The sequence below is a fragment of the Xiphophorus couchianus genome, chromosome 19, assembly GCF_001444195.1.
Source record: "Xiphophorus couchianus chromosome 19, X_couchianus-1.0, whole genome shotgun sequence".
NCBI classification, from domain to species: Eukaryota; Metazoa; Chordata; class Actinopteri; order Cyprinodontiformes; family Poeciliidae; genus Xiphophorus; species Xiphophorus couchianus.
The window spans coordinates 14,268,382-14,280,648 of record NC_040246.1 but is presented as its reverse complement, the minus strand read 5'-3'; the positions used below and the strand labels follow the sequence as shown (position 1 = coordinate 14,280,648).

General features: G+C 34.4%; 2 protein-coding genes across 2 annotated transcripts; both read left to right on the top strand.

Moving 5' to 3' along the window:
* The first annotated feature begins 35 nt into the window (after positions 1-35).
* Positions 36-2,454, top strand: LOC114134448 (adhesion G-protein coupled receptor G2-like). Its single transcript, XM_028001071.1, has 5 exons — positions 36-109; positions 196-461; positions 534-624; positions 707-984; positions 1,065-2,454. Exons 1-5 carry the CDS (start codon positions 36-38, stop codon positions 1,139-1,141), a joined length of 786 nt encoding a protein of 261 aa, XP_027856872.1. The 3' UTR covers positions 1,142-2,454.
* A 4,798-nt stretch (positions 2,455-7,252) lies between these two features.
* Positions 7,253-12,023, top strand: LOC114134447 (uncharacterized). The gene is made up of 8 exons (XM_028001069.1): positions 7,253-7,524; positions 7,643-7,723; positions 7,821-7,883; positions 8,291-8,458; positions 8,589-8,624; positions 9,704-9,775; positions 9,866-9,969; positions 11,892-12,023. Exons 1-8 carry the CDS (start codon positions 7,425-7,427, stop codon positions 12,021-12,023), a joined length of 756 nt encoding a protein of 251 aa, XP_027856870.1. The 5' UTR covers positions 7,253-7,424.
* Positions 12,024-12,267: the final 244 nt, after the last annotated feature.

The window sequence follows — 12,267 nt, the reverse complement described above, 5'->3', positions numbered from 1 at the left end:
AAACATCCACAGATACCAGTTCACGTCATTTTAACATGGTTCATGGTTCTGGCTGTGGTATATCCTTGTTCTTCCTGGGTGTGGCTCTCTTCATGCATTTTCTGACAAGGTAAAAATATAAAGAGGTCTGCTTTTGATTTGAATACTCCTCCTATGATGTGTGTGTGTTTTACGACAAACCAATATGCCTTACAGGAAAACTAAAGCCAGCCAAGCCATAAAGATCCTCATGAATCTTTTCATAGCCCTTTTTCTCCTGAACCTTTGCTTCTTGGTAAATGAGTCAATTGCTAAACTGAAGATCTTAGCAGCATGTGTGGCGATGGCATCAGTTCTGCACTACAGTATGCTGGCCACATTCACATGGTTTTCCATGCAGGCTTTGCATTTGTACTTCTACCTGTTCAGAATCCCTACAGACACCAAATATTACATGTACAAGATTTGCATCACAGGATGGGGTAAGAGAAATACACACAACACTTTAATTGGTTTGTCTGTAGATTATTATAACTAAAAGACATATGGTTCAGTTATTCCAGTTGTGGTGGTTGTTGGACTTCTTGCTTCAAGCAAATATGGTTACATTGACATTTCTGATGACAATGGAACATCAGTAACTATGTAAGTAAATATTTAAAATACATTAGATTTTATGTCTGATTATTGTGTGACAAAATAATTGCTTTTCTTTCATAACTTCCAGGTGCTGGATTCCTGATTCTACAATCTACTTAGGTGTAAACATTGGTTATTATGGCATTGTGTTCATCTTCACTTTACCCATATTTGTGGTAACCATAGTGCAGATCAAACAGTTTGTACCTAAAGAAGCAAAAGCCCAGGAATCTACCAAGAAAAGGTTGTTCTCTCTTCTGGGTCTTTTCTGCCTTTTGGGCATCACCTGGGGATTCGCTTTTTTTAGCTACGGCCCTCTGCTCCTTCCCTCCTACTACATCTTCACCATCCTTAACTCCTTTCAAGGTAGGCCTAAAAGTGACATTTTAGGCTAAATGCCCAAGAAGTAACAGAAACAAAATAACCAATGCATTCTGTGCTTGTAGGATTCTTCCTGTTTGTTTACTACTACTTCTCCAGCAAGGATCCTTCCAGAGGACAGCAAGCAAACCAAGAGCAGTAACCTTGCTACACAGAATGTGTACACATCTCTTTATGGATAAGTTACATGTTATTTCCTCCCTTTCTCCTATTTGCTTTCACCAAAAATAACTTTCATTTACCTATGTTCAATAACTACAGTGAGCTGACAACTTGGACAGTACATGTATTTAATCATATTCCCAAATGAACTTCTAAGTCTTTGCTTGTGGAGCTTTATTACCAAGGCACCATTTTAATGTCTGATATAAGAGACACCATGTTCGGAAGTTGTACGGACATCAGAGGACAGCGTTTCATTTCTGAGGTTGCTAAAATGGTCTAAAGAGTTTTCTTTCTCTGTCAGACTCTTTACAAAAAGTAAAAATAGTGACTGTTTCCTGTAAGGCAGTTCTTAGCAGCTTCTGAGATTAAATTAGGGTTTTCTTCCTTTGGATACACTCCTGGAAGTTGTCAGTTTGGAGGATTCCATGATTCACAAAAAGCCCTATTTTATATTGTACGTGAAACCTCAAAGCTTCAGTGGAATGCAAAGTGTGACTGATCAGTATGTTAAATGTGACCCTTTTACAACTGGCTGAAAGATGCTAGGATGCAAAGAGGGAATCAAGCTGAAGGTGTGTGCACAGTGTCATTGACCAACCTCAAATCAGTTAGTTTGTTGCATGACTGCAAATAATTAACTTGAGCTGAAAGACAAGAAATTCCTCACCATTACCTGCAGTATAGCTAAGAGAATGTTACATGCTTAAAGTTATTCTCCAAAATGCAACTGCTTATTTATTCAGATTTTACTGATAGTAAGTAACATGTTCACATTTAAAATAGGACTCTGGTTTTATAAAACAAAAACATTAATAATGGGTACAGTGCCTTGTAAAAGTATCCTTACCCCTTGAACTCCTCTACATTTGTCACATTACAACTACAAACTTCAAAAAAGGTTTGTCAAGCAGCAAGAGTATCTACATATTTACATATACACAATATACATTGTATATTTTTAATACTATTATATTAAAAACAGACAAAGAAAAAGTGGCACAAACTGATGATATTTAGTTTTTTGATAAGCAAATCTCTTAACAATTTAAGTCTGAAAAGTGTGGCATGCATTTCAGACTTGCATCACAGGATGGGGTAAGAGAAGTACACATAAAACTTTAATTGGTTTTGTCTGTAGATTATTATAACTAAAAGACATGTGGCCTCTTCTACTCTGAAGATCTCTACTAAGAATTTTCTCCTGGCTCTCATTGGTTGTCTTGGAGAAGGTGGAATAGTCTGATTTTTAATAACAATGTGATGACAGTTTTAACAAATATGTAAAAAAAATATATATATATATTTTTTTGTAAAATTACACATTCCTGCTTTAACACCAAAGTGTAAGTAAAAACATCTACCATCTAACTATAAATTCAGCTAGACAAATTAGGTTATGGCCATGTATTAGATGTATTTATTTCTGCTTGGTTATTATCTTTGCAGTCTCACAGGCTAAGCTGTAAAACTCCATTGAGGATCTTTAAATGGGCTAAGTCACCCACCAATATATGGTCAAAAGAAGTGTAGTTTAATTAACTTTGATCATGTCACTAAATATTTAAAATAGTTGAAATACAGTACAAAGACCATAAAAAACCAAAACAGCACTAGACATTATAACATTCAGTCTGAGACAAGTGTTCAATCTTACTTGTAGCTGCAGCTCTCAAATTTTCACCAGGAGGCACCATTGGCACATTTTTCACACTTCAGGTTCATGCAAAGCTCATGTTAGGTAATCCTCTCCCTCTGGCAGCACTTTCTGTTTGCAGACTCAGTAGCCCTGAGGGAGAAAACCCATTTTACATTGGTGTTACCTTATGTATGTAAATACCTACTAATAAGTTTATATGGTTGCTGAAAGACTTCTTATATTACAAAAGATTAAACAGCGCTGCAAAATTACTAGACAATTTTAACAAAATACACCAGCCTTGATTCAAATATTCATTGGTTTTAATCATATTATATAAATTCTGACCACAAACAGTATACTTTGGGATTTCTGTTTTAGACATGCAAGGTAGGTGTATTAGAAATACTTGCCTTAATGTCTTTTTCCACATCCAACCAGCATCAAAAATTGTTTTTTTGAGGAGCATAATTGTTAATAGTTCATCTCTTTTTTATTAAAAAGATCAAAGAACCAATAATATGGTAGTAAAAATGATGCAGGAGATGCTTGTAACAACAGAGTGCCAGGTAAACTGCTTTTGCTACCATTTCTACAGTATTTTGTTATTACTACAGTATTAGCAAAATACATTACTACAGTATTTTGTTAATACTGTAGTAATGTAAGGATAATATTACCCAAACATATTACCCTTTGCAGGTAAAACAGGTAAAGTTGTAAGCCACACCCTTTTGGTTTCATAATTCCAGGTATCTGTTCTGAAAGCGCTCAAGGCTCAGGATCTCAGTGGAGTGGATGAACTTGTACAATGTGAAATGACGAAGGAATATACGATAGGAGAGTTTGTTTTTGCGTGTTTGTTGCACAATTAATTAATTAAGAGGCTCGCCACTTGCATACATTTTAGCCCACCTGTTTACTTCCTATGTTTTGTTGCCTGTATGCATTTCTTTATTTAAATGTATTTGTAGATTTGAATTTAAATTTTTATTACACACTACTTGTATAGACCAGTTTGTGAATGCAATGTTTGACAGAAGCCAATGTAAATTAATGGGCTGCATTTTGTTTGTATCTGTGTTTTCAGTTTCACCCTGTCTAAACAAATAAATGGATAAAAAAAATTCCTGTCCTCAGCTACTGATTGGAGATAGGCGTTATCCTTCATATGTAGAAAAAAAGACAAAAGTCAAACATGTGAAGAGAAAAAAATCATCAGACCATCGACTGTCAATATGAGTTAAGTTTAGTAGCATTCATCTGATCAGGGCACATAGGTTTTGTGTATTCAGCGGGGCACCAGTGCTACAGACTGCAAAATGGAGGCATCATTGTTGAAAGGTATGTAACTTGTAGTTGCCAATAGAATTACAGTCAAGAAGAGACAAAAACACAGGACATCAGTTCTCTGAAGAGGGAGGAATCGTGTCAAAAGGAAGTGGTAGCCAAGTTAGACCAGACAGTTTAGGATTACAAATTTGCTTTCAGGGAGCAGATGTAAATTAAATGGCCACATTTTGATTGGGCTTTTTGTTAGCTCCTGTGTCATGTACTTTTCCAAAAAAAAAAAAAAAAAAAGAAACTGCAGAAAGTTTCCACCAACATCCAACTGTAGCTGTTGTTGGGAGTCAGAATTATGGAAACCAAAGCTGCTGTAGCAACCTCACATGTTGACATAAAAATGATTGGGAATCAGATCTCATGGAATTATAATTAATAATAATTGTAATCAATAATTTACTATGAATTAAATTATTACTAATATTTACATTATTTAGTTTAACCAGGGCACCAATTCCAGTATCTCTTAGGCAGGGAAGGGTTACACTGGTTACACTGATTTTAAGGTACAGATAGAGCCATTAACCCCATATGATAAAACAAACAACAAATAAACACAACAGCGGTGAACCTATCTAGTGTGATGCTTTATGTCTAATTTCCCAAATAAATGTCCAGCCACCAGTTTATAACCGATAGCTCTAGTGAACTCTGTTCTATGGCAGAACAATAATCTAAAGCTTACCAGCAAGTCCACCTTTAAATGGCTCAGAAAAGAAAAAAAAGAAAGCTTTGTTGTTCAGTGAATGCCCAAACTTAAATCCATTGAGATGCTACTGCACATCCTTAAAAACACCGTATAAAGAAACCTAAAATGTGGGTGAATAAAAACATTTTTCAAGAAAGAGAGGGACAAAATTAATCTACTGCAATGGTATTGACTGATTGCCAGTTATCACAACCATGTAATGGCAGTTGTTACTGCCTACAATGGCACAGCCAGGTTTATGGCCCACTTACTTTTTCCACTTAGTGCCAGACTGGATTGGAAAGTTTTATTGCCTTAATAAATACAACCAGAATTTACTCAGGGCATCGTTTCCTGATGTAAAAAAATGTTTCATGATCTGAAACATTGAAATGTGACCATTTTTTTAAAAAAATGGGCAAATAACTACGGCAATGTGAATTATATGCATGTCATGAGTGAATATACCGTTAATGCATTTATCATGCTTCTTAGCAGGTCAGGGAGACATTGCTGTTTTCACAACTGATTCCACTGTAATTCACATGTTACTCCAAACACAACTGTCCTCTTGTTCAATTATGAATTAAGCCTTTCTCTGCAGCGAGATCCAAAATGCAAACAGGTGCTCTCAAACTTTGGCAGAAATTTGCTTACTTCATTTGCATTGCACCACTTCTAAGGAAACTCTGAAAATGTGATCACGCAAGGCTCAAGCTGTGGCATGGATGTGCTGAGTAGGTTTATTCTGTCAATGAAAGTTAGTAAATTCAGATCCCCTGCAGTGGGTTAAATGGATCTCTAACAAGTGGATTTGTTAGAGATCCATTACTTTTAATATAATGTGTAAGGTAGATGGCATTATCATATAAATGAAACAAAAAATGCCATCTATGTGCTAGAAAAATACATGTTTGACTTGTATTACTCATCACATCGTTTTTTAGAAAACAGCATATTTTGGCAGTCCAATCTTTATATTTAAATCTTAAAATATGTTTGTGCCCTACAGAAACGGGGGTTCTGTCAGATTCTTAGATCAGCCGAATAAATGATGAATGGGTAATGCAATTATATTTATTGCCAGTGCAAGGATGTGAACAATGCTTTTATTTTAATATAAAAATAAGGCCACCTATTAAAGCCCAAGGATAGAAAGATTGGAGGGCAATTCAAGCTTAATCAATTTAGAGACCACTTCCATAAAATGTACATGTTTGTAGTAAGAAAAAAGAGCTTATACAAACTTCTCTTGCGGTACGACAACTTCCAAAGTATTCATGGCAAGGTTGGCTTTAATATAAAGTCGTCCTTCTATCACCCGAAGAACATTTCCAGGATTAAAGGACTAATGTCTCAGCCAGATCTAGAGAAACTCATCCATGCGTTCACCTTCAGTCGTATTGATTATTGCAACAGCGTCTTCACAGGTCTGTCCAACAAATCAATTAAACAGCTGCAGCTGATCCAGAATGCTGCTGCTCGCGTTCTCACTAAAACCAGGAAGATAGAGCACATAACACCAGTTTTAAAGTCCCTCCACTGGCTCCCTGTAGCTCAAAGAATAGACTTTAAAATACTGTTGTTAGTTTATAAATCACTGAATGGCTTAGCACCACAATACATTCCAGAACCTTCCAGACCTCTCAGGTCTTCCGGTTCTGGTCTGCTCTGCATCCCCAGAACCAGAACCAAACGAGGAGAAGCAGCTTTCAGCATCTATGCACCACAAATTTGGAACAAACTTCCAGAAAACTGTAAAACAGCTGAAACACTGACTTCTTTTAAATCTCAACTGAAAACCCACCTGTTTAGAATTGTATTTGAAATGTAATAAATAACAAATTTATTGATGTAACTTGACTTAATGATTCATTCTATATTGCATTGTGATTCTGTGTTTGTAATTATGTAAAGCACTTTGAAATGTCTTGCTGCTGAAATGTGATTGATTGATTGATTGATTGATTGATTGATTGATTGATTGATTGATTGATTGATTGATTGATTGATTGATTGATATATGCAGATTGGTACAATGCAATAAAAACAATTTAAGTGACCATTATGCAACCATCAACGCAATGTCTTTTTCTGCTAGATTTATTAATGTTCCATCACAACCCCAGTGCAAATTTACATAGAGTATAGACATGTCTACTGTGGAAATCTATTTCTTTTAAAAATGCTTATTTTGCTATGACAAGGAACAGATAAGCAGCACTACAAACAATTATGTGCAATAGAAAAACTGGATTTCTTAGAGGCGGATCCTAGGATAAAAGAAATGAAATGAGGTCTTTGATGATGGATCCAAAACATTTGCATTGCAATCCTGGCATCTGTGAGACACAAAAACCCCCAGAAAATAGACAACACACACTCTGTAGTCATGCTTAAATTTGCAAATTAAAACAGACTGAATGGCAATGATGCCACAACAGGTTTCTGTTTTGATAACGCCAGACAATCCATATTTGATCTAAACCATGTCGCAGAAGCAGCTACACACTTAAGTGGGACTTAAAATATATAAAGTCAAGCAGTAGTCAAGTTATTTGTTAATGCAATCTTGCCTACTTACTTTGAATTATGACAGAGTTGGCTGTAAACACTCGATGGATATTTGCTGTTGTGAAACTTTCTCTACTTTATGCAACTTTGCTCCAGGACCATTTTTGTGAAGCTTTATGTAAGTAATAAAAGTTGAATTGAGATCATATAATTTTTTACATTTACAATTATTTTCTTTCAACAAATACTTTTTAATTAGTTTTGGTACTATGTTTTTAAGTGTTGTTTCTTTGCAGGCACCAAGACAGGAACCAGGAAGAAAAACATACTGTTTATTTCTCCTCAAAATATTACGTTCAATACTACTTTTCCAACAGGTGAGCTTGGATTTACAGTGACAATAGTGTTTACAAGAACAGTTACAGTGAAAAACCAAATTAAATGTTTTGCACTTGGTATTTTTCTATATTGCAGATGCTGTCTATATAAATGAGAATGGAAATAGGCTGTGTTTCAACCTCCAGCAAAATAATACAGGTGCAGTAGCCGAATATTATTATTTTCTTCAATGTGATCACGAATGTATCCATCTTCTTAAATAAGTGTTTGTGTCTGTCCATGTTGTTGAATTGTCTTCATGAATTGAGATAACGTTTTTTGAGAACTAGTTGATGCTGTTTTTTACAGTGCCAACTTTGAATTTAGGAACTGGAGATTGCTTGTCCCCTTGCATTAAACTAAACTCTAGTGTCATCAGCCCGGCTTTAATATAGTACAATAATACAAGTTGAGAAGCTGTAGATATGTATTTGTATATATCAGAATGTTGTGGTGGCGAGTTATCAACTTGAGCCAAACCATTTTAACTGGATAAACCTAATTCAGTTTCTGGTCAGCAATTAGCAGGCACAGCATTGCTGACAGATATGTTATTGTATTTTCAGGTTGTTGCTTAAGTAAAGATTTCGACTGCAGTCCCAAAATAAGTTTGGTTGGTGATTGTTACAGACTAACGCTGAGTGAAGCAGCATTACGCAACCAAGATGTTGTTGTGTTACAGAATCCAACATATAATTTTTCATGTATGCCATCAACGTTCTACAACTCAAAAGGTACTGTTTATGAAGTTCTTTTTGAACTAAAGCAGGGAGAGTGTCCCTTGAAAATAATTACATGTCTTTGCTGTTTTCAATGTCAATGTTCTCTCTTTATGCAAAGGGTCTTTCTTATACTTTGTTTCAGGTTTAATGCTGAACATTCACAACTGCTTAAAAATGGGTAAAGTCACGAACACAGATTTGGCACAAACAATGCCTGAAGTATCCATAACCCTTGAACTATCAAAAATGTTTATGTTACCACCATGAACCTTTTCTATCTTACTAAGTTGCAAATTAAAATTGTATTTTACTGAGATTTTGTGTGGTAAGCCACAGGAAGTATACAACTGGAATAAAGTGATGCGGTTTTCAATTTTTTTTAAACAAAAATTTAAAAAGTCTGCTTTGACTGCAATTATAGTGAAAAAAATTGCATTCTGGATTTTGATCAGTATATTCCTATATATGAATATGATCGGACCTTGATTCCATGTTTAGGGCTGTTGTTCTGCTGAAAGGTGAACCTCTGTCCCAGAGGTTGCATTCTTACCACGAATTTAAGAATGTATTCTTAAAGTCGCATTCTTTCCACAACTTTACAGATTAGAATACTTTACAGATGGTTGCATTGTTTTCCTCAATAAAAGAACTTAAATATTTTTGAATCCTGGTCTCCCTGCACTTTTGCTATTGTTAAAATCTTCATTTTTTTAGCTGTGCCATACTATATCTTCACATGACATAACATCGCTGAACAATGCTCTGTGAGATTTTCAAAGTCTGAGGTTCTATTTTAGACTTAATAATGCTTTTAAACTTCTCTGCTACTTTTACTTTGACCTGTCTATCTGCTTTGTTCTATGGTCTCTGAGAAGAAGTTTGTCCATCAGCATTTTTGTTTTTCTGAGGCCTACACATAACAATTGGATTTATGCTAAGATACATGGGTGGACACTTTTTACTAATTAGGTAAAGGCATTTGAATTGTACAGGACTTTATTTAAGAATATTATAGTGAAGGGGGATTCATGTGCAAACATCACTTTGGATCTCATTATTTATCAAGTTTATAAACCACACATCATTTTTGTCCACTTTAACAACCCAGTAAACTACATTTGGGTCTGAAGAGAGAGAATTTTCAAGGGATATGAAGACTTATATGCAAGGCACTTTCTCTTCATGTACATTTGCATGCAAAGTTACTTTACATATATTTTGTAAAGTTTATAACTTTATTTTTTCTTGCATTTTAAGGTGGACTGACCATTAGACTTGGCCTGGATCAGCTGTTTGGAAATTCAACATCTGAGAAACTGATATGTGAAGGTATTTCATATCAGTGCCTTTGAAGAATTTTCTAGTAAGCCTTTGATAAATGTTTACTAGAAACATTTATTAATGTTTTCATATAAATAGATACATGGCCAAAATTCAGGATCAAATCTTGTCGAAACAACAAGGAAACTACTACTGCATCCTGGAGCACCATAAGCAATTTGGTTTCTCTAACAACTAATGTGGTAAGATGACCTTGATCATTTTTATTTCTAGAAGACAACTAGTATTTCACACGTAAAATTATTTTTAAAAATAAGTATAAAACATTTTTTATACTCTAGAGTCTAGACATAACCACCTACAAACAATAGCACTTCATCAGGAATTGCACAACCGGAAAGTTCTAACACAACCTCAAATTTCAGCACCTCAAGAAGTTCAGTTTCTCAAACAAGTGATATGGAAAGATTTTGATCATTTTTATTTTTGAAAGAACTAGTATTTCACACATCAAAGTATAACTATAGAAAAACTTTAATACTTAGATATTACCACCTACAAACAATAGCACTTCATCAGGGACTGCACAACCAGAAAGTGCTAACACAACCTCAAATTTCAGCACCTCAAGCAGTTCAGTTTCTCAAATCAGTGATATGGTAAGATTCTGATCATTTTTATTTTTGAAAGAACTAATATTTCACAGATCAAAAACAAATACAATATGGTAGGGGTGCATGGTATAACTGTATTAACATCAGCATTGACTGATATTAGTTATTTTTAAACATAGTGGTACAAAACTGGAACAATATCAACAACTGATATTCATTTCCAACTTGTTTCCATATGTTTCTGGAATGGAGGAGGTTAGTTATGTGGTATTCCTTTGGTCAAGTGATAGTGATGTAGCGAAGGATTGTGGAAAGTTAAGCTGAAGTAGAGAACAATGGTGAGGTAAACATTGTGGTCGTGTTTTCAAGGTGTCAAAATGGGACTAAAATACACATAATACTGTATGTCTAATATCAATAAATATTAATTATCAGCAATACCAACAATAGTTGTATCGAATATTGGCTCAAATTCTTATATTGATGCATTCCTACAATATTTTATAGCCAATCATCTACGACAACTGCATTTCATCAGGAACTACAGGACAAAATAGTTTGTTTACAACCTAGACTTTTATTTTATTTTTAAGTTATTTGGTACATCAACCTCTGTCATTTTAATATTGAGAAAAATTACTAAAATTTCACAAATTAAGTATAAATACAATTTTTATGAACGAGGCTTCCGAAACTACAAATGACAGCTATCCATCAGGGAACGCGGAGACAGAAAGTTTATTTGCAAGAACAACTTTCAGGCACTTGAGCAGATATTTTTCTCGAACAGGTAATTTATTTAGGCTGATCTCTGAAATTGTTATGTTTGGAAGATACAGGTAATAATTAACCAATGAAAAAGATGAATATGATCTTTTATACACTAGACATTGCCACCTAAAGACAACAGCACTTCAACAGGGACTGTACAGACAGAAAGACCACAAACAACCCTAAATGTCAGCAATTCAAACAGATCTGTTTTTCCAACAAGAAATTTGGTAAGTTAACCTCTGTAATTTTTATTTTTGAAAGACAATACTTCACACATCAAAACTAAATACAATCTTTTATGAACTAGGCTTTCATTCATACAAACAACACCACGTGATCAGGGAGTTCAACCCATAAGACTTTGTTTACAATTTCAAATTTCAGCAACTCAACGATTTCTGTTTCTTAAAAGACTTCTTGCAAAGTCTTACAAAAATTGTAAGACTTTGTTTACAATTTCAAATTTCAGCAACTCAACAATTTCTGTTTCTTAAAAAACCTATTTGGTAAGATGATGTCAAGAATTGTAATGTTTTCAAAGACAATTAATGATTCACACATGAAAAATGTAATTTTTTTTATAAAGTAGACATCACCACAATTAAATGATAGCATTTAATGAGAAACAACACAGAAATAGTTTCTTTACAACCTCAAATTTCAGTGTGTCAAGACGTTTTGTGTCTAATAAACATTTGGTAAGGTGATTTCTATTTTATGTTGAAAACTAAGAAATATTACACACATCAAAATTAATAATTCATTTTATACACTAGACATCATCACCTACAAACAACAGCATTTCAATGGGGATTGCACAGTCAGAAGGTCAAGAAACAAGCCCCAAAATCAGCAACTTAAGCAGTTCTTTTGCACAAACAACTCACTTGGTAATTTTGCCTCTGTAATTCTTATTTTTGAAGAACAATCAACAAAATAAATAATAAATATGACCTATAATGAACTATGCTTCCAAAAGTACAAGCAACAGCACTTTTCCCAGAACAACAGACAATGACAGTTGGCTTACAACCTCGAATTTAAACTCATCAAGCAGCTCAGTTTCTCAAAAAAGTTATTTAGTAAGGTCATATTTGTACTATTCATGTTTGCTGAACAACTGTAATTTCTTTGTAAAGAAATAACTGACAT